Source organism: Ornithodoros turicata, chromosome 9 (assembly GCF_037126465.1).
Source record: "Ornithodoros turicata isolate Travis chromosome 9, ASM3712646v1, whole genome shotgun sequence".
In the NCBI taxonomy this organism is placed as follows: domain Eukaryota; kingdom Metazoa; phylum Arthropoda; class Arachnida; order Ixodida; family Argasidae; genus Ornithodoros; species Ornithodoros turicata.
The window spans coordinates 36,742,788-36,769,551 of NC_088209.1; the positions used below are offsets into that span (position 1 = coordinate 36,742,788).

Consider the following 26,764-nt stretch of genomic DNA (forward strand, 5'->3'; position numbering starts at 1 on the left):
GCTCGTATCATATAGTGTCGTAATGCAACGCAAGTGAACGATGTGCTATGGTGTATCTGAGTATTTATTAAAATATATTCTGAACATGCAACGTCTGGTAGAAATATTTTTCTATTTGCTCCGTCTATGCGAGATGTGGTATAAAATGCCGTCCATAGTGTTTCCACTCCCTCTAAGCCATGTTATTGCTTGCACAAGCGTCGTTTTGCCTGGAGGATGTACCGCCATAACGGCGGTGAATGACCCCTCCACATTATCATCCCATTTATGTGTGTGTGTGTGTGTGTGTGTGTGTGAGCGCTTGCTTGCTCTTGGAGATTGGAGAATCCATTGCATTTAATTTAGCGCTACCCGTTTTACGATTCAGCACAGGCTGCCCGGACAGTAGGAATGATCATACTGCCGTAAGAAACATCCTGTCTTCGTTAAAACAGAGAAGCTTTCCATAATAGGTCTTCAGAGAGATGGTCCACGATCTATTTACTGGTTCTGAAAGTATATATTTGTGGCTGTGGGAACCGAATTCCGCACAGCATAGGCAGGATACACCATCAGCGCCCGATTGGAGAAGGGTAGCAACGGATGAAGCGACGATCGCGTTTCTTTTTATTGCGAATTACATAATCCGAGGTTTCGTCTTGAGGCAGCGTCAAGTTACCGAACACTTCATGCGCAGTATATACGCCTGTGTGGGGGAAACTGAGAGAAGTGAACTGAATTGGGCGGCACAGTGCCGAACATATAGGGGATGAAAAATTGTTCCGTGGCACACCTTACGCTTCCATGACCGTTGCGTAACCTTAATATCCACACGTGCCATCGTTGGGAACGGGGTGGACAACCGGCGTCTATTGACGTCGGTTTTGAAGATGCCCTCCAGCATATCCTTAGTGCACAAGGAAACGTCAGTAATCAGGAAAAAACGGGCAACCTTGCAACGACAGCTTCAACGAAGTGAACTCAACATAAACCTGCTGCACATCACGTACGCATTAAAGAATCAGGCGGAAGTTCAGCTTGTCATGTTTTCCTCGTAGGATGACGTGTGCTCACCATCTAAGGTCCTTCCAATGGCACGGGTAGGTGAGGTCCAAGGGAAACCAGAGTATGCGAGGTCACAATAGAGAAGCAAACATATTTTCCTTGGTGGTGGACTTTCCTCGCACACACTACACCGACTTCAAGCAGGGCCACTTCCAGCGGGGCCGCATGGAACACGGCGATGATGGTTAGCGATGTGGATTCTACTCAAGTTCAAACATTGCCCGGGGGTAGCATGTGCACGCATGTTTACTTGATATTTAAAAAAAACAATATAGAAAACATAAAAAAAACAGCTATTAAAAAGGTGCACACAACCGCGTATTTTTGGCATATTTCTAACTGCACCATACGTTCTTTTGTTAGCCTTCTACCAAGGTGCGTATATCGAGGAACACAATATTTCTACTTTCTTTATTGCATGCCACAACTTTGCATTACAAATATATATATATAAAAAAACCGTTGCTGGTTCTGGAATTTTTCCCCACGTAATCACTAACCTCCTTATCTTTCGCTATGCTTGCCAATTCTTGCCTGTTGTCCCGTTTCGTCCACGTGTTGGTGAACCTTCCATTTTTCTGTAACCGGTCTGTAGCCTAGATCACTACGTTCACATAATCCCCTCCACACTCTAACAAAGCAGCCATTCACTCCGGCCGTAAAACCCCGTACGGAACCTTTCTTCCCTCCGGGCTGTTGACCCACAATTCGCATGAACCTTTAAACACGTCACACCTAACCCTTTAAATACCATGCCAATGATGAGGACGGTGCCCAGAAGAAGAACAGTCTCTGTTCGAAATATCGGCGGCTTCTGTCCTGAGGCAACTCCTTCCTACATTCTACCGGTTCGCTGGATTTCTACCCATCTACAATAGGACAAAGTGGTTCACCACGTGGTGTCCGTTCATGGTTTCTGCCTCGAAATACACGCGAGCTATAAATACAAGCCACGCGATCTATACGTATAGTCTCCAAGAAGAAAGAAAGAAGGAAAAGCCGACTTCTGTAATTTTTCCCGGACTCGTATACGCGCACTGAGCTATGTTTATGACAAAAAGGTCGTCTAATATGTTACAGAAAGCACTACACTACGAACGCATCCATCGGTCTGCAATCCGACGAACACGGGGAAGACCCGCTTCCAGAAGGAAACAGCCTCGTGGCATTCGCTTTTGCGTTACAGATTGATTGTGGAAGCGGAAAAGCCTGCTTGCAGAGAGAGAGAGAGATACCCTGAACGAATTAATTTCACGGATCATTATAGCTCGATAGCTCGATCCCGGCCGAGAACGGTAGCAATGTGGAGGCGGTAAACATTTCTTCCAGAACCGTGCGTCGGATATTCGCGGTGTACGTCAAACGAACCGCGGTTGGTCCGAATTATCTGCAGTCCTACCCTGCGTGGCACGTGCAACATGTCGCGCCACACAAATAGGCTGGCTCGCTTGACTCCCACTTACCATAGCGCGCGCGAAGGTGCCCTAACACGTAAGAGAAGTTCGAACCAAACGGGAAACCGAGTAACTTTGATTTATATGGAGCGCGTAATCTCTGGTTTCTAAACGGAAGTCATTGTCCTGTGAAGAGCGTTTGACAATTCTCCTTGGCTCTTCTGCCATTGCCTGATGGACCGTTTTTCAAGACTCCTTACGCGCATGCGCTACGCCACCGATGACCTTGGGTGCGCCGGACAATGTTATCTCCGTGTTGAATAGATGGCGCTGGATGGGGAAGACAGAAGCGGGGACCAGTGTTACGGGCAATCGAATGGTGTTATCCCCTAAAGCAAGGTGATCCACACTACTATCCCTTCAAAGCCTTTGAGACACTATCTTGAACGCCAATTAAAGCGATGTTTCGGTGGATGAAGTTATTTTTGATTAGTGTTGTACGTAACTCGGTTACAAGTAACGTCATTACCGCAATCGACACATTATCCGGTATCGAAGTGCCGATCGCGATACTTTTTTTAAATCGGTATCGAAAAAGTAGGGGGGAATATGCTTATTATATAAACAAAATCGGAGTGAAAGGTTAGCCTGCGCTACGGGGGTTTGCTATTTCCAGGAAAGAGAGAGAGAGAAAAAAAAGGAAAAAAGGGACGAAAAAGGACGAAAAGACAGACAAACGAAATGGAAAACAAACACGAAATTGATCACAGTTCACCCAGAAGGCCACAGATCCGCAGGAACTGAACAAGCGCCTTTGTCACCTGGCTATGTTTTGTGAGACCTAGCAGCGTATAGCTAGGGAAAAGTATTTACGTTACAAATTTATGGTAACACGATCTCCGTATCGTTACCGATACCTATACTTTTTTAGTGTCCCACCCTTTCTTCACTGACCGTATGTCTTACTATTCTTCATTGTCACTGGTCTGTCTAGCGCTTGACAAGAAGGCTGTGGACACGCTCACGTGCTCCGTTACAGGAATTATACCAAACACATGTTAGCTTTTTGCTTCGAACCTTTACTTTCGATTATTCAATATTTACAGTCGAACACAGACTGCTGGTTCGATTACTATACGTTGAAAGCGAAACCAAAACTTCATTCGCGAGAACGGTGTTCTCTAAAACGTGGCCCCTAATCCCTAACACGCAATGCGATGAAACGAGCCTTCCTTTCGCTAAAACGTAATCCACTAAAATGTAACATCTCTTCTCTAAAACGTTATTCTCTAAAACCAGGCTCGCTACACTGTAGGGGGAACCGGCACAGTGCCATGAGAAGTCGCCCCAGGACGCACATTCCCCCCAGAGCGTTAGTTGTGACGTTGCCCACCTCTGTGAGGCCGACAACGGCCAGCTCTCTCTGCAGTACCCCTATTGCGGTACTCTGGGTTCTTCCAGTGACTCTAGACTGGTTATCCTCTCGGGCGCCAATAGATGACGGCGGCCGCCACGGGAACTACAGTAGCCACTGACTAGCACTAGAGGGAGGCACCGTCAATTACATGCGGACCACACTACATTACATGCGGACAACATTTGGTCTCAAACGAAAGAAGTTGGCGAGTTGTGGCTCCGTGTCCGCTTCGTAGCCATCAAAAGCCGCAAGCCGTTTGGTAGCATAGATCACTGTTGCTTAAAGATTTGGGGATTATTTCCCACCCGATGTTGCACCGAGCAGTTTTATCTCAGGGTGCCTGAATAGACGCTCCCTGTGTGTAGGGTGAAGACACCATTTGTAGAAGCGAATGCTGCAAAGCCGCCATGTTTGCGCCCACGCTTACCATGCATGAATGCTTTGTACCGATTCCTCCCACTTTTTCAAACTTCCTCCGCTATGTACTCGTATTTACCAAACTTTAAAATGTAGTGCGTTGCTAAGCGTATATGGACGACCTGAGCCCCCTACGACATTGATTACGTAATGCCGCCGCACGAAGCATGCTGGTGGGAATTATCAGCTCAGCTCATCAGCCGACACGTTTTTCCCGCTTCTTGACCATCACGGCGCGATATAACCTCGAACCGGTCTTCTCGTGACGTCACACGTTTGTAAACAGAGAGTCGTCTATTGGCGGCGAGACCCTCACTAGGGGAGCCACTGTGCCGTCTCTTGGTGGGGATCCCCGTTTCGGTTTCGTTTCTGTTACTTACAGTAAAAACTGCCATATTGGAATAAAAATGCGATTTACTTGGAACACATATGTCGTTTTCTTCATGAATCACCAGGAAATATCAATGCTGTACAGCCCCTAACACGTGCAATGCCTTTATACGCAATGCAATGTGAGAATACTGCCCGGGGACATCCCTACGACAAGGTTCGTTCAGTGAACATCAGGGGGCGACTCCCAAACTTCTCGGGCTTGTGAACGTATCGTAAGCCGTGCGTGGGCGTAAGATGGCTGAAAGTTGTAGCAGACGGCGCGGTTGTCTTCAGCCTGTGCAGAGGGTGCTAGTATTGAGGCACCCTATTTTTACCTTATCGTGCCTGAATAGAGTTGCGCAGGGTGTGCAAGCAGTGTTAAACTGCGCCAGACTTGGACATATAGCCTACAGACTATATAACTAATGCATTTTAGAAGTATATAGTGCACATAGTTATATCCTGTATAGTGCCTATGTTTTTGCGTGTCGTATACAGTCACTTAGTGTTGCCATCTATGTAGTTTGTGTTGAGTACATCTTGTGGATTACGTTCATAATATTTTTCTTTTAATTCCGTGTTACCGCCGCGAAGCAACTGCGGCTATAAGCGGCGTACAGACGTGGACAGGTGGAGAGAGGACAGCAGGAAGGAGTGGGGGACAGAGGGGTTAGTATGCGTCCTGGGCCGACTTCAGGCCGACATTTGTCTGGAAAGTCTTGGGAAAACCCAGGGAAAAACCTGAGACAGCACATGCGGTGACAGGATTCGAACCCGTGTCATCTCCCAGTCTCGGCGTGGAAAGCGATCATCCTAACCACTATGCCACGGGAGCAGGTACGTTCAACCTATATTTTCCCAGACCAACAACGGCGCCATCAGCATAAACTACCTGCCTGTTGCGTTACAGCACCTTCAAGGCGTTCCATAGAGACCGTAAAATATTTAAATTTATTTATGAAAACAGGAGTTAAAAGTTTACGTCGTTCATCAGGTGAGATGAACGTCCAGGTGCGAAGTTCACGCCTGGTTTCAGTATATTACGTTTTAAATAAATAAAAAAAACTACTTGATAAAACAGCACCTACAAGTAAATTGGAAACGCGAATGCACGGTAGAAAAACGAGCGACAAGCGAGAGGACTGTAGGCAGAAATTTACGGCTACATCGATAGAGACACAGCAGAAATATAACGATGCCTCGAGTCCAGGTTAAAGACGAAAACGTAATTAAATTACAGCCACATTTGCTCATCTCAGAAAGTATTTAGGTACTGATAAGTAATTAGTTGCGGTAACTTAATTATTACTCGTAGATGATTACTTCGGAGCTCTGGCCGTCACGGATGAGCTGCGTATTGAACGCGCGTCAAGCGAGAGGACTGTAGGCAGAAATTTACGGCTACATCGATAGAAACACAGCAGAAATATAACGATGCCTCGAGTCCAGGTTAAAGACGAAAACGTAATTAAATTACAGCCACATTTGCTCATCTCAGAAAGTATTTAGGTACTGATAAGTAATTAGTTGCGGTAACTTAATTATTACTCGTAGTTGATTACTTCGGAGCCCTGGCCGTCACGGATGAGCTGCGTATTGAACGCGCGTCAAGCGAGAGGACTGTAGGCAGAAATTTACGGCTACATCGATAGAGACACCGCAGAAATATAACGATGCCTCGAGTCCAGGTTAAAGACGAAAACGTAATTAAATTACAGCCACATTTGCTCATCTCAGAAAGTATTTAGGTACTGATAAGTAATTAGTTGCGGCAACTTAATTATTACTCGTAATTGATTACTTCGGAGCTCTGGCCGTCACGGATGAGCTGCGTATTGAAGTGGGTTTTACGTTAATTCAACCTTCATCCGCGTATAAGACAGCTTTACGACCTTCGAAATACGTACGTGCCGAGGGAAACGCTAATACTAATAATAATTCGGAGTTTACGTCGCGAGACAGCTGAGGAGGGAAAAAGCTGTAGTCCCCGTCTGATGCACGTCTCAAGCTACCAGTTTCGGGGAAAATACTTCTCAGAGAAGAACCCCCCCCCCCCCCCCCCTATGAAACAATAATACGTAAACGAAACTCAGAGATGGTATAGACAGATATTTAGAGAGATATCATCATTAATGTGCGAACACAACCACAGCAGCTACGTGGGGGAAAGACCACGGCGTACGCTAATTCAACCATCATCTGGGTATAAGACAGCTTTACGACCTTCGAAGTACGTACGTGGCGAGGGAAAAGCTGTAGTCCCCGTCTTATGCGCGTCACAATCTACCAGTTTCGGGGAAAATACTTCTCAGAGACGACCCCCCCCCCCCCCCCTCGCTGTGAAACAATAATACGTAAACGAAACTTAGAGATGGTATAGTCAGATATTTAGAAAGATATCATCATTAATGCGCGAACGCAACCACAGGCGGCTAGTGTGGGGGAAAGACCAGCGTAGACCTTCGGCATGCGAGATCATGTTGCGTCACGCGCGGAGAGGGTTAATAATGATGTCAGTACCGTGAGATCCGCTCTCCTTACTGGTTTGTACGGAACGACGATCCCAAAGTCAGAGCAATGTCAGGCCTCGCCGTCGCTGGTTTTTGGGGAGAAAATTGGAGCTCGGCGCTCCACTGGAAAACAGCGGGTTCCTTTCTGGTTCAGGTGTGCGTTTTGTTGGTAGCTGTGGTTTGCGTGAAGTTCGTGGGAGAATGGTTGAGAGCGTACTGGTATCTCCGGCGAGTGCCGCATCCGAAAGAAAAGTGGCCGTTCTCTCTCGTGCTGGACATGTGGCAGGAGATGTCGAAGATGGATCCCAATATTCCGATGACAGCCAGTAAGTACATCGTCACTTATATGTACTATATGCGTATATATGTGTGTGTGTGTTAAAGAGGTTGATATATGAGACGGCGGCGAAGTTCAATGAAAGTAAAATAATAAGACGTGGACAACAGATTACAGGAAAGTTAACAAAAACTAGTTTGCTCAGTGCGTAATTTAACACAAGGATTGTAATATGCAATGAAACGTTTAAAAGAACGGTCTCATAGTATAGTAGTAGTAGGCTCCGCCTTCGCCGAAACGTAGACTTCCCCAGACCCTTAGTTTTAATGCCAGTTTAATAAATAACTTTTTCCCGCTCCCTACTTCAGTCTCTGGTGTGTTTTTTCCCTATATATATATATATATATATATATATACGCTCCAAAATGGAGGTTCGAACGACCAGGATGTTGTATATAGATAGGGAAAAAAAGACACCAGAGACTGAGTAGGGAGTGGGGGAAAGTTGTTTATTAAGCTGGCATTTAAACTAAGGGTCTGTGGAAGTCTACGTTTCGGCGGAAGCTCCGCCTTCTGCTCAGTCCCGAAGAAGGCGGAGCTTCCGCCGAAACGTAGACTTCCCCAGACCCTTAGTTTAAATGCCAGCTTAATAAATAACTTTCCCCCACTCCCTACTTCAGTCTCCGGTGTCTTTTTTCCCCCTATCTATCTATCTATCTATATATATATACTTCCATCTTTCTCTGACCTGTAAGCAGGTTAATCAGGACGATGACGATCCTTTATTAATGTGTGTACGGAGCAAGAGTGGTGTGTACCACTTCGTTTTCATTTCGCTTTTGCGATATGTAGCTGATGGCTATATCGTAGATTCGCTAAATCCCTATTCCAGTAGGGCTGGAACTTAAACTTTACGTATCACTACGTGCCTGGGGCCGGATTCATAAACAGTTCGCACGACAAAAATTGTCGCAAGTCCGTCGTAAGACAACGTTGCGATAAAGTGCGGATTCACGAAGCGCGGGCGTCGTAAGATCGTCATAAGTTGCGGCGAAATCCTAAGAGAGCCCCCTAGCTGTCGTAAGTCAATCAACAGCAAACATGGCTGCCTACTTTGGCCGGTGTGGATTTCGAACAGTTGGAACCGCGACGAGGCTTGCGACGTGAGAGGGCTTGTTGGAAACGTGTGACCTTGTTTGACGTCTCCGAGAGCCACTTGCTACGCTATCATAGGATGTCAAGTGCTGGGATTCGTATAGCCTGTGCGACGTACGTGTTGGCTCCCTCCTTGAGGTGACCAACTGATCGGTGCCACGCTATTCGCGGGGACGTGCAGGTGATATTTGCGTTTCGTTTTTATTCAAGTGGAAGCTTCCAGTTGGTGATTGGAGATTTGGCGGCCGTGAAACAAAGCAGTTGTTCCCGCATCGTCGTTGGTGTAACAAGTGCAATGTGGACGCTCAAATGAAGTTCATTCGCACACCGAGTGAACTCCTAAAAAACACCCTGGGTAAATTATGTTTGGTCATGTCCAGGCAGTTGTCATGCAATGTAGCGTAAGCAAGGTCCTTCTCTATGAACATTCCGTAAACGTGTGCATATTCTGAAATTGTGCAGGAGGAGTGCCCGGGGGATGGAAAGTGTGGTTGTTTTAGAAAACACGTTTATGTCTGAATACGCTCCTAAATAATTTTGTAACTGAAGTCAACTAAATAAATGAAGATTCCACATTCTTATGTACGCAGTCTATTCACTGTTGCCATGGTTTAAGCTGCCACCTGGCAATGTGTTCACCCCATACTTATGCTGCTCTATATGGCAAGCATTCGCATTGCAGGACAAGCAGGCCTGCTAAATGTTTCTCAGTTTTCTTGTGAGTCTCCAAAACTTCCTCTGCCCCAGTGCGGCTGTCATCTTGACGCCTTCATGAAATGCCATGCACACACTAATCTGAGAAGACAGGCATATAATTATTGACTCAATTGACTGTACACTGTGAATGCACGTGACGAAGCATGAGGAGGTACAGTATGCTTGTGGTTCTGTGCGTGGTTCTACTCTGAATGCCCCTGCTCAAACATGAGTCCTTGCTTGACCGTGAGGCGGATGCCTGAGGCTGCTGAGCAGGCTCTACATAGATATCATTCGCAGTCACTTTTTCTGAAGGTAAGTACACATGGCAGAAAACGTAGCCCCTGAAAGAGGCGTCGTTGGACATGGTCGATGGGATGTGCCTGGATTGGTGAGTTCTTGTGCTGAGTCAGAGCTGAGCACAGCATTCTCAGCGAATTAATTAACACAAGTTTGTGGTGAGGGTGTTTGGTGCACTCATCCCCCCTCACACACATACCAATATCGAAACTGCCAAGAATATCATGTACAGCAGTTCGGTCAATGGCCCCAACCACTCTTTCCTCCAGTATCGTCACCGGTACTAGCCGCGCAGCGGTCTACACTTGCTCCTGACGTTTGAAATTAATATACTTGTGAATGTTATGAAATTTCATAGCCGTCCTTTCCTTTCCTCTCTGTAATATCCACCCTAACAACTATTGTAATTCCCAATGAACCCACACCGTATACCTCTCTTTTGCTCGAACTTTTAAAGTCTGTCCACTTCTACTTCTGCAAAGTTCCGTGTAATTCCCGAAACCGCGAAGAGGGCTGCAGTGATGTGCTTAGGGACCTTTTACTTCTCTTTAGCTCCTGCTGCTCCATCTCCACTGGCGTCGATAGCGTTTTTGTTTGTTTTGTACCCTTCCACGAGGGTCTCTATCTCACTCTCCGTAAAATTCGGCCGGTGGACACGCTTTGAGGCCCGATGAGTGACTTCTATATCAACTTCAGAACACACTTCTGAAAATACCGAGCGATTTTGTTGACAAACACCGTGGCATGTGGCATAGGATACAACGGGCCCCATTGGTTGAGCTGACGTCGTTGCTATAACAATAACCTAACCTCGGGCCCAATCGCTCATTAATCCCACGGTCACATTTCAGGAAGCACGTCAGCTGCTCTTTCTTGCTCGTTCTGCCCATCGCGAAACTCCCTCTCCTTTACGATCCTTTCGTGAATACTGAACCCCGCGATTTGCGACGATGTCTTACGACGGTTGTAGACTACGACATCGTAGCGAATCTTACGAACTTGTTTGTGAATCCGACCCCTGCTGCGCCGAAACAGTGTCTTCTTGTGTCGTGCTCTTACGGCTCCAGACAAAAGTCGGCATAGTTCACTGCGAAGTCGTCGCAGGAGGTTACGATGTCGTCATCACCAGACAAACAATTTGCCGCAAATACAACGACAATGGTATTTCGAAAACATGGCACACATATTTTAATCACGAAAGTTCCTGCGCGAGGCGTCCGAAAGTACACAACGATTTTGATCTCGCGCGCGATGGCTTCGCGAGTTAGTCAGGTTGGAATGCCCTTAGTGTCATTCCCGCGGTAAATGTGTGGGAAAGGAAGTGAAATGGCCACGTAGTGCACGCATTGCATCCGCCTCGCTCTGTGTTTCAGCGGCAAGAGGTGCCAGAATTTCCACGGTCTTTTTGCGGCCTTGAAATTACCAGACTGCGAGGATCAAGGGCATCTACCCCGGCGCGCGCGGGGAGCCCCAACTACTGGATTTTCTCATTCTTTTTATTTATTTCGACTAACTGCGGCTAAGTGGTCTGCGGTAGCCAGTCTGACTTCGTCGTGGCTTAAATCCTTTTCTCTCTCTCTCTCTCTCTCTCTCCTTTTCTATCATATCACATCACGCGCGCGGGAACCACAGCCGCTTTGATAGATTTTATAAAGATAGAGAGGTATATTCAATAGAGACTTTACAGATGTTTATATTTTATGGAGATATATTTTTGAGATAGTGAGGTACTAATTTCGCAAAGACGCAAACGGCAGCATAAATCGTCACTGTGGCGTATGCAAGATTTTAGAGTGCCTCTGAAATCGAAGTATAACAAGTTCACTGGTCATTAGATACACGGTGTAGATTGGTAACTATACGAATGGTAGACTGTACATATTTTTGGCAGTTTGACATACTTGTAACGAAAGCTTGTGTTAGTTAAAAGCAAAGTAAAATCTGGCCAGTGATTTATGAAATTAGATCATTATGTTAATAAAATATTCTGAACAGGAAAGACGCAAGAGTGCTTTTTCAGACGAGGTGGCGTTATTAAACCTATCGAACATTTTGGCCAAACAGTGTTCAAGAACCGAATGTTCTACAGACATCAGGTTGACGAAGGAGTTTTTTCCGAGTATTTTGCAACCTCGAAAACCCGACGCCTGCTGCTTAACGCCCGAGATGGTCGTCTCCCATGCATATTTTTAGTATATAGACTTTTTTTTTCTTACATGTTTCTGTAGGCGGACTAAATCAAAATTAACTCTTATATGCATTCTCCAAACAGTGCACCTGTTCCGCTTCATTGCCTCTCATTAACTCGCAAAAGTGGTGATCTCTGTCGCCTTCATCTTCCTGTGTGTTCCTTTAGACACCGTATCTCGTGTCGGCGTCACATGCTTACGAGTCAGGCAGTGCCGGATTTAGGGAAAGGCAGACGGGGCACTTGCCCCGGGGCCCTCACCACAAAGGGGCCCCCACCAGTAAAGGTCTTATCCAAGGGAAATCTGTTTTGCATGCCTGAAGCGTGTCCCTCAAACGGAAACTTGGTAAGAATCTGTCCTCTGTCCACGCATGTCGACCCCGAATAACACATTGGATAGACATGGAATACACGATGGAGCCCCCACAGAACAGTGCCCCGGGGCCTCCACCACTGTAAATCCGGCACTGGAGTCAGGGGAATGATGCCACAAAGGAAGGGGGGACACGAGTTTAGGTACAAATCAGATTTTATGCTTCGAGACAACTTAACTCCTACACGACAACTCCGCTCACAAATCTAAATGCGTCATTCATTGGCTTACGCGAGTGCATGACGCCTCCGCTTCATACACATAGTGCGTAGACTGATCATGTTTCGAAAACACTCGTTGGAGCCGTAAAATATTCGCGATAACAAAGCGTGTGAGTCGGCTTCCGCTTCAGCCTTTCGTCAGATATATCTTCTCGCATATGCTCAATTCTCAATGTGCGGACTATGTTCCCTGGAGATATTCCTCCGCCACTGCAGCTCTTACGCATGGAGGAAGGAAACACAGGAGCGGCCCTTCCAACTTTTTGCCATTGGGACGGGCGTGCCAGCTTCGCACTGCATTCTGGGATGCTCCTGTCTACCATGTGACCGCTCACGTGACCCCAAGAGCATGCGCAGGCCAGCTGCCAAAGCAGACGACGGCAGCCGTGATTGTCTTCCAGTTCAGATATCTGCATTGTGACGAACGCCGCGCGTCCAGCTTTATTTTTGTGTGTTCGGAGGTTTACTCTTGGTTTACCCTTCTACTACAAGACCGGTCAGGGTATGCAGGACAACGACGCAGGACTAGAAACATCATTCGCGGCAGCGATGTTTGTGTGACGACGAGGCCGCGTTTTGTGTGTTTGCTGCTGAAGTGGTAAAGCATGCCAGTAATCAAATTTGTACAACGATGGAGGAAATCAAATCTGCAGCTGTAGGACAGCGCCAGCTTGCAAAGGAACGATTCAAGATGACTCTCTCACAGACAGGGGTACGAAACAACCGGTCAAGTACGTGATTACGAAGGAAACGTTATTCCCGTGACAGAGCTGCTTTCTGTTGAACGACAGCCGCAACCGCGGTAAGAACACGTTAACAAAACATTGTTTCCGCAGTGGTGCTCACATTTTAAGAGTAAGTGACTTTGGAAAAGCATAAAAGCACGAAAAGCAGCGCGAGCAACAAAGCGTTGCCAAACCGAAACTTTAGAGAGGATCACGTGGTGGACAGGAAGTAATGGTGGTTTTGACAGGAGCGACCGCCAGAGGGGTCCCACGGAAATCTGCTCGAAACGGCCGTGTTTCCTTCCTCCATGCTCTTACGTTGCCTCAGAGTATACGAAGCTTCAGCCAGTATTTCACTGCCTTTAAAGAAGGCTGACTTGTATCCTTGTCTAACCAGACTTTGTTCTTCTATAATGCAGAAATGTTTCAATACCTTCGGAGTATGATGCCAACGATTCTTGATCAGGATGTCACAGCCTGTTACTACGGTCCTGTGCCATTACTCTTTGGTGTCACACCAGATACCGTGGAGGTAAGCTCATCTTCTGTACATCGTGTGCTTGCTGACCTGTTGCCTGTGACATGGTCGTTAAAATTTAGTAGGTCGCGGGTGCGTCGGACAAAGTTACTTCCGTGTTCAGTAGATGGCGCCGGATGGGGAAGACAGAAGTGGGAACCAGTGAGGACACCGCGCGAACTCGTCCGTCTCACTGCAAGACCGGTTTCGGCCCTTTGTACTGCTCACGTGGGTTTGATTTGGTGCCCGCCGAGGGTGATTCACTGGAGATCCGCTAGGATACGAGGCGTATGCGAAAAAAGTTCGGATTAGTGGACCAATGAACTCTTCTGGGTATGCGCGCAACCTGCGGGCGGCCGCTATGTTCATGTCAGGAACTCATCTGCTTCAAAGTTACGTGATCGTTTGAGGCCGAGACCTGACGATCCTTTATACTCATAATCCCGTAATGTGCTTTTATTCTTTCTGCCTGTCTTCTCTCTCAAGTTTGCAGCACGGTCGTCATGATTACTGGAATGACATTCGACGTCTCTTCGCTAGAGGCGGTGCGAACGCGGAAATGGTTCACTGTAGGAAAGTGTATGCAGGCTTCAAGAACAATTTGCTCAGCTGAAGAGCAAATTTCTGGGTCATAAGAGACTAGAAGATGCTATAACTACCCTAATTTCGTCCTTTTTTTCCCCTTTGGGCGTATACGTCCCTGTTTGGGAGTCCAGTGTTGAGCTTCTTTCATGTTAATCACCAGCCATAATCGAATTTCAACTTCTGCTCTATCTGCAATAAAGCTTGGTGTCTTTGCAGAAAATATTTAGTAACCCACGTAACCAGAACAAGCCTTTCATCTACCGCCTCATGCAGCCTTTCATAGGAAATGGAATAGTACTGAGGTAGGTCACAGGCACGCAGCAGGAACATTCTGCTGTTTTGGTGCTGCTAGGCATTAATGGTATTGGAATGTGGTATATTTTATACAGATCTGAATTCATATTTCTTTGCCGGGAAAATAGATTACCGCAAGTTGAGATTGCGGTAAAGAGACTACCACAAGCTGAGTTGACGGTAGAGAGATTAGGGAGTTTTAGGAGAAGTTTCACGATAACGTTTCCGAAAACTTGAATAAGCCAACCGCCTGCTTCCTTGGGGCGGCTGACATCCCAAGCAGCACAATGTACTGAAAGTCGAGTGCAATAGGGGTAGACGGTATGTGTCTTATCAATGTTCCTTACCGTCAAAAGTCTGTTCAGGATCTTCCACCTACCCGTCCACCCCACTGCACTCGACTTTCAGTACATTGTGCTGCTTGGGATCACGTTGCTGATATCTGATCGACCGACAGCGACATGGCGTCGATTGTGCTGCTTGGGGATTTCCTTAAACTCCCTATTATCACGAGCTCAGGGTGGAGGGGAGAGGGGGTATGTTTAATGCTGACAAAAAAAAAAGGAAAGGGAAAGGTTAGCCAGGAAGCCGACGAGTCGAGGTTACGGTAGACAGACTAGAGAGTTCTAACTAACCGTTGATAACGGGGTTTGCGTCGAACCGTATCAACCTTCCCAATCAGTGGATAAGATTCTGAGTCAAACACTCCTGTGATTGGCTCCAGTAGGCACGATAACCTTGCGAACGGTTTGCTAAGACTGCCATAGACGAGTTTCTGTTTACAAACATGTGACGTCAGGAGAAGACTGGTGTGAGGTTATATCTTGCTGTGGTGGGCAAGAACCGGAAAAAACGGGTCGGCTGACTGGTTGATGAAGCTGATACTGGCAACCAGCATGCCTTGCGCGGCGGCGGTGCGTAATCAATGGCGGAGTGCTGCAGGTCGTCTATTACCACAAGCTGGGATTACGGTAAACAGACCACACCACAAGCTGAGGTCACGGTAGAGATTACGACAATTAGTGGTTATCGTAGAGAGATCACCACAAGCTGAGATTACGGCAGAGAGACTACCCAAAGTTGAGATTAAGGTATAGGCAACCACAAGCTGAAGTTACGGTAGAGAGACAAACACAGGTTGATACTGTGGTAGATAGATTACCACAAGTCGAAGTTACTGTTGAGAGATTACCAAAAGTTGATACTGCGGTAGGTAGACAAGCGCAAGTTGAGATTTACGGTAGAGGGTTTACCAGAAGCTGAGGTTATTGAAGAGAAAGCACCATAAATTGTGACTAAGGTGGGAACAGTACCATGCCAGCATAACTGGCAGTATACAAAAAGTTAAAGATAAAGAAAGTAAAAGATAAAGAAGTTTAGCTTGACAAATAGGATACGACAAATTTCTAACAAAGCGATCGCCGCCATATATGTGGGATTAGGTTACCAGGAAACCATGAGCGCGTGTTTTTATACAATAAATTTTGTTACACATTTCACCGGGTGTAAATGTCTTTTTATGGTGCGCAGCTTTGTGGTGAATTTTCACACCATAAAGAGAAGCCCGAACAGAAAAACCCCGAGCTCAGAAAAAGTTGCTGTCGTCTTTTCCCTGTGTTCTGCCCAAGCTCAGTCCGTTTACTTGATAGATCTCATCCACCAGCTTACCTGTGCCTATGCCATCTGACCTTCCCACCATACTAAACACGTATGGCGAGAAGTAAAACAGATCATTTGTGAAACCCTCTTTTGGAATGGGAACTGGAACTGGAAAAGAAAGAAAAATATGGAGATGCTAGTCCCGACCGAGTCAGAACTGGCTACTCCAAAACGCGTTTGTGGGTGGAAAAACAGAGCCAGAAAAAGAAAAGAGAGAGAAGAAAACAAACAAACAGGAAACAGGTAAAGTGGGTGAAGCAGGAGAAAGCATAAAGGAAAAAGGGGAAAAGGAGAGGGGGGTATATGTTTATTCACACAGAAAGGAAATGGGAAAACACTCTTCTATAGATCGTCCACTCTATAAAAAGCGCCGCTTCAATTAAGCATGTGGGTGTTTTGCAAACACCATTTCCAGCTTTCCTTACAAGCAAACAAATTATTTTTAGCACTGTAATTACACCTTTCAGTTGTGCCTGCGGAGCAAAAGCGGACGTTTGTTTACGGAAACACCCCGTTTATACAATGAAAGATGTAAGAAAAATCGTGTGTGTGTGCTGTCCCATATTTTTGTTGCGCCTTAGACGCCATTAACTTATTTTTTCACTTTTTTCTTTTCATTAATTTTTTTTTTCACCAGGTCGCATGCAGATTAGTACGACTTTCGTAGCACCGCACAGTGTAACTTATAGCACATAACTCTGCTCAGTGTAATTAATTACTTTACTCTTTAATCGCACGTAACCTTCCAATGCACCGAGTTTAACAATTCCATTTCCATTGGCACTGCAGCGACACGGACGTTTGGAAAAGCCGTCGGAAAGCCATGACGCCTGCCTTCCATTTCAAGGTGCTTGACAGCTACGTCCCCACCATGAGCCGCAAGGGAGAGGAACTCATCCCGGTGCTCAACAACTTTGAAGGGAAATATTTTGACGCGCTTCCCGTCATGCGTATGGTAGCGTTCGGCATTTTATTCGGTAAGGGACTGTTCTATACTGTACAGGGTGTGTGCAGATAAACGAAACCCTCTAAGAGCACGCAATTGTAATGCTCGGAAGCCGACGTTTTCGTCGCTCTGCTTATTTTTCACGCTGAGTATGGCTTCCACGATTTTTCTGTAGATTTCGCACGCATAAATGCGCCATCGTGCGCCACCGGAAGTTCGTCACTTAGACAACAAGCTAAGTGAGCAAATGCCGGTGAGGTTTATCTGCACACATCCTGTACATGACCGCACGCAATCCACGCACGCAATCTTAGCCCATGATATGCTGTCTTCTTTTCTTGCTGCAGAAACTGCGTTGGGAAGCCGCATTAATGTCAAAGAGGCTCAGGAAAATGGACTCTTCATTGCAATGGACAAGTAAGAAAACCGACTGATCGCGTTTAGGGGGCGCAAATGCAATGCATTCGTATTTAACGATTTCTTTCTTTGGTTCTAGCGTCGGTTCTTTCGTCGTCGACCGAATGATCAATCTTTTCCACTGGCCTGATTTCACGTACAACCTCACGGCAAAGGCGAAGGAGTTCTACAAGCACGTGGCTGTGATCCGGGACTACAATGACTCGGTGCGTATCTTATCTGCTCCCGCTCAAGCATGCCGTTTTAAAAAGGGTGTGGCCAAAACTTTTGTGGCAACGATAGCTTGCGGGGTGTGCGGGTGCGGCATGTATCCGCGGGTCCGCGGGAGTGTCTGCACGGCATTCTGGTTTGCGGGTAGAAATAATATTTTGAAATCCGCGCGGCTAGAATGCGGATGGCCGCGCACCGCGAATATCCGCCTTTCACTTCAGTGTCTCTGCCGATGCCTCCTAGAGGGGGAGATATAATTGTTAGCATGTAGAGAACCCAAAAATGGTGTCGAAGTCCACCATGCCTTGCATTGCTATTCCTTAAACTGCTATTATTGGACAATTTCTGTTGATGGCATAACGATCCTCAGAGAGTCTGTATGCTGGAAAGTAAAAACGTTTGTGACGTAACACTTTTGTCATGTATATCTTTCCTACAAATGCAATGACCGCGGATGTATGGTATACTCAATATAAGCGCGGACGCTGTCGCGGATCTTACATGCGCGGATACCGTACGGGAGCGAATCTTGTCAATCCCATCCGCACTCACCTCTAATGGTGACCCTATAGAGCTGCCACATTTTAACATGTTCGGTCCATCATTGGATTTTTCCATCTTCTTTCCATGCGTCTTCCTTTCGGTCCATCTTGCATCATTGAAGATGCAATATGAGCATTGAAACAAATGGCCATTGAACATGCGCATAGCGCCACCAAGCGTGCAGCGTGTGAACTTCTCAAACAGCGTTGGACCCAATACTCCCTGACAGGTTACACAATTTGGTGGCGCTGCATGCATGTTCCATGATTACTGAAACAAATGGCCATTGAACACGCGGAATGCGCCACCAAGCGTGGAACGTGTAAACTTCTCAAAGAACATTAGATCTCATGCTTCCTGACAGGTTGACAAGTTGCACGCTCGGTGGCGCTGCGCACATGTGCAATGACCGTTAGTTTCAACGATCATTGAAGACTGTCTGTGTGGCACATTTTTTATGTTTATTATTATTATTGTTTTTTTTTGTTTTTTGTTGCATATTTCAGATTGTGAGAGAAAGAAGTGCAGACTACAAGGCCCGCCAGGCGGAAGGGAAGAATTCCTTTCTCGATGCCATGCTTAAAGTTCACTTTGAAGACGGAACCATGTCTCTGGACGCTATCAGGGACGAAGTTTCCAGCGTCTTCATAGGGGTAAAACTTCGCTATCCACACAGTCCACAAAGCACGCTTCTGACTGGTTCTTGACAGTTGCACCACGTCTCACGCTCTGCAGGGGTTTGACACCACGGGAACGGCAATGGGATACACGTTACACCTGCTCGGTAACCACCCAGACGTTCAAGCCAAAGTTCACGACGAGGTCGATGCCATCTTTGGTGACGACCGAGACAGGCCCATCACCGTCGACGATCTCAAGCAGCTCACTTACCTCGAATGCGTCATAAAGGTCAGTAATAACACAAAGACTGCAGCGTATACGTATTCAAATACACGTAGGCAGCCATTCATTCAAATGAGAGATCGCGGGATCAGAATAACACACTGTGACGACTTAAAGAGACAGTCTGGGGTCATCCACTGATTCTGAGACTAGGGTTCTAAAGCATTTTTGATTTGGATTTCACGGTAGCGTAAGCACCAGATACCACACCTTGGCAGGGAATGTCACCATGCACGGCAGAGAAAGCGGTGATAGAGGACTATTTCGAGTCGTAATGGGAACTTTTTTTTCGCGAACTACAGTGTTGATTCCATGGCAGGAGCAACACCGGAAAGTCACATCAAGACAACGCAGCGCTGGCTCTAAAATTCAGCTCTATATCACCGGCTAAGCAAGTGACACAAGAAAGCATGTGACAGCTTCTCATTGATTTCGGTTTGGGGTTAGACCATTCGGTTGGGTTTGGGTTTAGAATTTCAAAAGTGCCATTACTCGTAAAGTTGCCTAGTCGTAGCTTCCAGATGGGATCATGCGACAACGAAAGAGCTCTCGAGGTTCTCAAACCGCGTCTTCACGCGGGCGACATCAGCACGGAGTATATACTAGTGAGAGAGAAAGCAAAACGCTGCTCGCGGGGAGGAGTTCCAACGCGTCTCACCCTGAGCACTCCCAAGGCGTCCCAAGGTAGAATGTCGGGAAAGTCCTAGCCGCAGACACTATTTGCCAGAGTTGCGGTATGGGGTCACCCATTCCATTCCAATTCCATTCCGTGGAATGGAAATTTGTGGTAATTCCATTCCTTTCAATTCCTCGGAATGAAATTAAAGTTATGATGAATTCCCACTCCTGGAATGGCTTGGCAACCCAATTCCATTCCGTTAATTCCCTCAAGAAAAGAAAAGGACGGCTAACTGTACTGGCAAGCCCAGCTGTGCTAGAGGAGATTGACTTTACCAAGCACGGAAAAAGCGCAAAAGCAAGGTTATTTCACTCTTGACCGTGTGTAGGTGCGGTGCAAGGGGCGTGAGGGCAGAAACCAGCACGTTGAAACCAAAACTGCCACCGGGGCACCCAGATCATTCCATTCCCATTCCTACGACAGTTTCAGCCATTCCATTCCAATTCCGGGCTCTGCTAAATCTGGAATGATTTCGGAATCATTCCAACTCCGGAGTGGCAACCCCGCAACCCTGCTATTTGAACTGTCGTCTGCAACCGAATATCTTGTGATTAAGTCGATGTTTACCGTGGTTAGAAAGCTCGAAAGACACGACACTGAGCGCGCTGGCGCTATCGTAGTCGCAGAAAGTTATGACGTTGTGCGCAATATTCCGCTGGAGTATTCTGAGGAATGTCTCCCACGTGAATGCACAGTAACGGCAGTAACCATCGCGTCATCGCGGAGTGGTCACCTTAGAGGAATATGACGTCGACATACGGTGATGCTGCTATGTTGTCTAAGCGTTGTATGGTAATGGCCATAAACAGATGGTAATTATTTGACAATGGCTGTCCTGCGGAAGGAATATACCTTTCGACTTCAGAACTTTTCCCATTCTTTGTGATTTTTACATGGCTGAATATCTGAAGTTATAAGACGTAAATACCCGGGCTCCGGAGGGAATAAATTGTGCGGGATACGCAAGGTCGCACGTATATAGAATGTCACGCATGAAGCTTTCCATTGTCATTACGGCACGATGGGAGAGATCGAAAAACGTGTCGACGTTTCACGCACGATGGAGTGATGAAACGTAGCTGGATGTCAAAACGTACCGCCGTCGTAAACAGCTCCGCGAAGATTCGTGTGGCACTTGCGGGAATTGCCACTTGGGTAATGGTTGGCACGTGGTTCGTGAATTCTGGGCAGTCTCGGTAAGCATTTCATCAGTCACTGGCTATATTTCCCGGAAACAATTCTCTGCGCTCGCAAGATTATAAAAGTCGGTTCGGCAGACCTCGCTGATCGTTAAGAGAGAAACTGATGTTCTGAGGCTGGAACAACATAGAAGGGACAGGTACAAACAAAGCCTCAAAAGGAGGGTGAGTGAGAGTGAGTGGCTGGTTTGTCGTCCCTTCAGATGACGCACCCCGAAAGTCGCTGGAGAGGCGTGTTAGCTTAGCTCAATTGGTAGAGCCGTGGAACGGTAATCCAGAAGATGTGGGTTCGATCCCTACAGCTGGCTAGCCTTTTCAGTGACTTTCATCTTTCATCGCTGATCGTTAAAATCAATGGCTGTTGGAGATGTCACTATGTTGTGCCATCATTCGCAGCACCAGCAAGCGTGTGTCAGGGAGTCTACAAAATTGTAGACCACCAAATTCCCTGATGTTTTTCCAAATTCTCTGACCGAAATAAAAGGGAACTTTTTCTGTTCTTATATTTTGATACAGATCACGTATAAAACAGATCATTTATTGAATAATGCAGATCATTTATGGAGTTCAAACAAACAGAATATAGTTGTGCCTCGTTAATATGGACCCCGTTAATATGGACAATTCGAATTATGGACGATTTTTGTGAGGACCAAACTTTTTCAATGCATTTTCGTCTCCTTAATATGTAAACTCGCTTTTTGGACAATGGACGGTCCGGCACGGTACAAACTATATGTAGTCCGTGTATTTTTGTCTCGTTATTATGCACGGTATCGGTGTGGAGGGCAAGCCTCTCTCCACATTCTACACCACAATTTTTTTTAAAAGTAGGACGTTGCGTTGCGTAGGGAGCTATGCCCTTTCCTTCGCAACCGTCTACAAGAACTATAAGAGAAAAGGGGGTATTTGTGGACATGAAGAGCATGGAAAAATCCTGTATGACGTCATGGCTCTTCCAAACACGTCCACGGGCGATTGATCCTGGTGCAAGGAGTTGTGCCTTTAGTTAAACATAGTGCAGTCGCTCGGCAGCTTACGAGGACAGAGGCGGTACAGTTGTCAAGGCAAGTCGTCAGGCACTGGCATTGACGACTTGAGCAACGCCAAACGAACGGTCACGTCTGCTATGGTTCTAGCGGGACTAGAGACGGCTCCTAAATTCTTTGAGGACAATGAGTAGCAGGCTCTCCATGTTGCCGATGTCTTTCTAGTGCGCCACGAAGTATACCTTCAAGCAAGCACTAATTCGGAAATTCTTTTCAATAAACCTTCAGCATTGTTTTTGTTATTTCCTTGGTATTCGATCATATGGACGATTCGCTTTATGGGCGATTTTGGTCGGTGACGAAAGTGTCCATATTAACGAGGGAGGACTGTACATGTTTCTCCTTATTGTAATGGAGGACCAATTCTTTTTCTTACAAACACACAATTTTCTTTTTTTCCTGCAGTAGGGAGACGTGATATATTTTCCTCGTTTATAACCCTTATCTTTTTTGTCTTTCCTTGATCAAAGGTAACTTATTAGTGTGGCTGCCTCACATACCTGCCTCTTAGCTTGTCGTATTCGCGAACTGCGTTGACGTGGTGTGGCCGCTCAACCAGACTGATCGGCACTCACGATTCGCTGCATCGTCATGGCCACTTGTCGGCGATTTTCCCTTTCCTGCCGCTTTTTTGCAACTTTCCTAACAACCCCCCCCCCCCACACACACACACACTTTTCCGGTGGCATCCAGTCGCTGAGGGCTAGCCCATGCATTCTCAGGCTTGTTTCATGGAAACTAATTTGTTGTTCAATGTATTCACCCTTTCATTGTTTACAAACAGAAGGCACAATCGGAAGTTGTCTAGGGTCCCCAGCGTACAGCGGCTACATGTGACGCCATGCCGTGTCACTCATTTCGGTTAAACTCTTTCACTGCTTACAAATAGTGAAAGGGTTTAATTCATATGAGCGACACGGAGTGGCGCCACATGTAGCCGCTGACGTTGGGAACCCTAGCCAACTTCCGGTTGTGCCTTCTGTTTGTGAACAGTGAAAGGGTGGATAAGTACATCACCGAATGCACATCGTACACTTTACTGTGGTGGTAATAGTACGAATCTGACTTAAGGGTGGTTATACTGCGATGGGTGTTTGGGTTGAATGTGCCCCGTGACTTATCGCAATTGCTGGCGGCGAACATGAACCCTTAATTTCAAGAAGGCAAGTTATCCACACGTGCTACCTTACTTGCCGAGGTTAACGGGCGAACTTTAAAATCGGGTGCAGCCTTCTTGTACAGTGCTTTCCGGCACACTGTTATCTAGCGCTTCCGATCTTCCCTTAACTTCTCTATAGATGTATCCTACTTGCCCCTTTTTCAGGAGTCCATGCGGCTGTACCCACCACTGCCCATCGTTGGTCGTAGAATCGACGAAGACATTGAAATCGGTAAGACTGATACTTTTCACGCTTTGTTTAAAAAGTCACGTAAATATTCTAATATTCATCAAGCATACCGGCCGGCGCGCTACTATTTACAAGTAATTCATTCTGAGCTACTAGAGCACACAGCCCCTTAACTATAGCATTTTCTTCAGAACTACAATTTCATTCCTTCTATCGCTGCGCAGGCAAGTACGTCATACCAAAGGGAACCATGGCCCTGGCCGCATGCTTTTTCCTCCAGCGCCACCCGAGGTTCTACGAAAAACCTGACGAGTTCATTCCTGAACGGTTTATGGACAGCCAGAGGAAACATCCTTTCCTCTACGTGCCATTCGCTGGTGGTCCAAGGAATTGCATCGGTAAGAAACGCGGAGACGTAAAATGTCTGCGTCGATGAAATAGCAGTCGCCGTCAGTTTTGATGACATGTACTAGAAATATTACGTGCTTCCAATAGCCAAGTGTTGTAGCAGCGGTCAAAAAACTTCACTCTTACAGCAAGAGCTTTATAGCGGACCTCAATCGCATTCTGTCAACGCCAGGGTTCATTCACTTCGTTCACCTCCGAGGCACGTCCAAGGCCATCGCGTGTAACAAACGTCTCACCATAAACTGTCCACACGCTGATTTGTGGATTCAGAACCAAATGTCTTATCAGCGCTCTCATGGCCACAGTTGCTAAGCGGCGCAAACATGCACCCGGAAGTTGTACCAATTGAATTGAACTCTTGCCAAAACTGTCCATAAATTTTTCTGTCGTGCACCGGTCAACTGAATTGTTCACGAGCTTCCTTGTACGGCATATAGATGTCGCTAGACGCGCACGCACCCGTTAGTGCTTGCCGTTTTATCGAAGTGATGATTTCTATTGCTAGTAAAACGCTCAAGTACAATTTTCCCCATAACTACTGCTCTGTCTTGCATACAGGTGCTCAATTATTGGCCACAGCAAGCATGTCAGTCGGTGATACGTGTTAATAACTATTACTATAACTGTTCCTCATATTGGACGGCAGCCTCACGCAAATAGTAAACGGGGAAGTACCTTACGGCGTTGACTGTGCCCTGTTCGAAATATCGGCGGCTCTCGTCCTGAGGCAATTCCCTTCCTACTTACGGCGCTGACTGTTTCTTAGTGGTAATTAGTAGCTCTACGTCGCGCGACAACTATGATCGGCAGATACGCAAGCCCTGAATTCCACGTGGCGCCATCTGTCATCAGGTGAACAAAGTAGTCGAAGGTGAGGCATAAAATGCACAAGTGCTCGCACGTGGCACTTCTTCCGAAATGTAGAAACAACAACAAATACATGAAATAAAAAAAATTAAAGAAGAATAACACGTCCGTATATAGTCCTCGAAATATACTGAGTTTCAACATTGTCATTGAAACAGTCATTCGACTGAAGGTCGTTAATACGGTACTTTACTGCTGTCTGGCAGAGACGCCTACCGGATTTACTGGTATACAACGAATTCTCAAGTGCGTGTCTTTCTGGATGAGTCCATGGGGTGCCGTTTGTTGAGATTTTTAGTCCAGCTATCCGCCGTTCGACACACTCCACATCACCTGTTGTCCGTACGTTGAATGTGATAGTGGTTCCTTTATTTGATGAAGACAACTTACGACTACAATACATCACATTCGACCACATTGTAACATCAGTGGGATGAGTGATGTCAATCACCCGCTATCATTACCGATACTCACGTCTACGACAGAGTTGATGGCGCTCACCTTTTCCTTTTCTTTTCTCTTTTTTTTTTTTCATTTCAGGCCAAAAGTTCGCTCAGAGAGAGGAGAAGATCATCTTGGCTCACATCATGAGGCATTTTAACGTGGAGTCAAAGCTTCGGACGGAAAACCTTACGTTGTGCATGGAACTGGTTTTACGGCCGTTAGAAGGACTCGAAGTGAAGCTCACACCAAGACTAGTCTCCTAGTACAGATGTACGTGCTAGGCTTAATAAATGAATGAATGTGTGTATTTACAGTGAATGTTGTACAGAGCGGTGGAGTAGTTAAGAAGAAAAAAAATGTACAGGTCTCCTTCAAGGGAGATCACGGGACAGTTTGACACTATAAGAGTCTAAGGTACATTTTGGTGCAATAAGTTTGGTACATTCTTCAGAAATGAGAAACATAGTTGGTTGGGTGGTCGGGGACTCGTTAGTTGCCAAAACAGCTGCTGGGAAGCTTATATCGAAACCGAAACTCTGCGACGCCTCTTCAGCCTCTTGGACTCTGTGTGACGTCACAGGTAGTCACGCGCGCGCCGTCGGCTGTTTCCTTGGTTTCGGGCACGCGCTTGGTAACTTCTTCGTGCGACATGGATGACGAGTCATGTGCTTCCTAGATTTCGTTGTAAAATATACTCTCCACTGGTATATAGGACAGAACCTAGAGAAAGGCGCATGTGAAGAATACCGGTGATGTGAAACCCAGTGTTGCTAGACCGCACTTCCGTGGAGGAGCCAGTGCCGAATCACTCGCCTGGAAAGAGGCAGCGCCGAATCACTCACCTGGAAAGCGCCTCGCACCTTCCAGGTTTTCCATGGCTTCAGAATCTGGTACCCAACTAGTATTCATCTTGTAGATGGAAACCTGCCACGAGAACTGACCTGACTCTTGAACTGACTTTTTCGACCGTAGCGCGACATTTTTGACTAAACCATCATTGCTGGTATTCACCTTCGAGAGACGCTTCGGAACTAGACGGTTAATGACCATCATGAGACTTTCACCCATGAAGAGACGATGACCAAACAGGAGATTTTAGTGGCTGAAACTGTTTGCGAAGCACCTTAGGTGTGTGTGTGTGTGTGTGTGTGTGTGTGTGCGTGCGTGTGTGTGTGTGTGTGTGTGTGTGTGTGTGTGTGTGTGTGTGTGTGTGTGTGTGTGTGTGTGCGCGTGTGCGTGTAGGGGGGGTATGGTTAATGCTGATAGAAAAAAAGAAGGAAAGGGAAAGGTTAGCCATGATGTAGGCTTACTATTCTCACAAGCAAACAAACAAACAAATGGAAGATAAATCAGCACAGACGCAACATTACTGAGAAATACAGGAAAACACAGCTCCATCACTAATCGTTGTGCAGCCGGTCATATAGGAGGTGTCAGAGGCTGCCCAAGAGTTTATATTCTCGAAGGAATCGTGTCAGCGCGCAGACGTGACTTTAGCGTGCTGAGTATAGGGCCAAGTAACACAGCTCTCGGGAGCCTAGATGAGCGAGACGGTGCCGGAGACTGGACCGGTAATCTTCGTACCGCTAGGTCTTGCCCTATTGAA

At 46.5% G+C, this 26,764-nt stretch overlaps 1 protein-coding gene across 1 annotated transcript; it reads left to right on the plus strand.

Annotated features, from left to right (window-relative positions):
- Positions 1-7,183: 7,183 nt before the first annotated feature.
- On the plus strand, positions 7,184-25,465 carry LOC135368798 (cytochrome P450 4c3-like). Its single transcript, XM_064602312.1, has 11 exons — positions 7,184-7,480; positions 13,509-13,621; positions 14,408-14,493; positions 16,934-17,121; positions 17,438-17,507; positions 17,587-17,713; positions 18,767-18,913; positions 18,996-19,169; positions 23,415-23,481; positions 23,664-23,837; positions 25,255-25,465. Exons 1-11 carry the CDS (start codon positions 7,222-7,224, stop codon positions 25,419-25,421), a joined length of 1,572 nt encoding a protein of 523 aa, XP_064458382.1. The 5' UTR covers positions 7,184-7,221; the 3' UTR covers positions 25,422-25,465.
- Positions 25,466-26,764: the final 1,299 nt, after the last annotated feature.

Excerpts from the sequence above, each read along its gene's own strand:
- LOC135368798 (XM_064602312.1), top strand. The coding sequence starts at position 7,222 with ATGTCAGGCCTCGCCGTCGCTGGTTTTTGGGGAGAAAATTGGAGCTCG. Across the intron at positions 13,622-14,407 it reads TCACACCAGATACCGTGGAG|AAAATATTTAGTAACCCACG; the intron begins GTAAGCTCATCT and ends GTGTCTTTGCAG. Across the intron at positions 19,170-23,414 it reads ACCTCGAATGCGTCATAAAG|GAGTCCATGCGGCTGTACCC; the intron begins GTCAGTAATAAC and ends CCCCTTTTTCAG.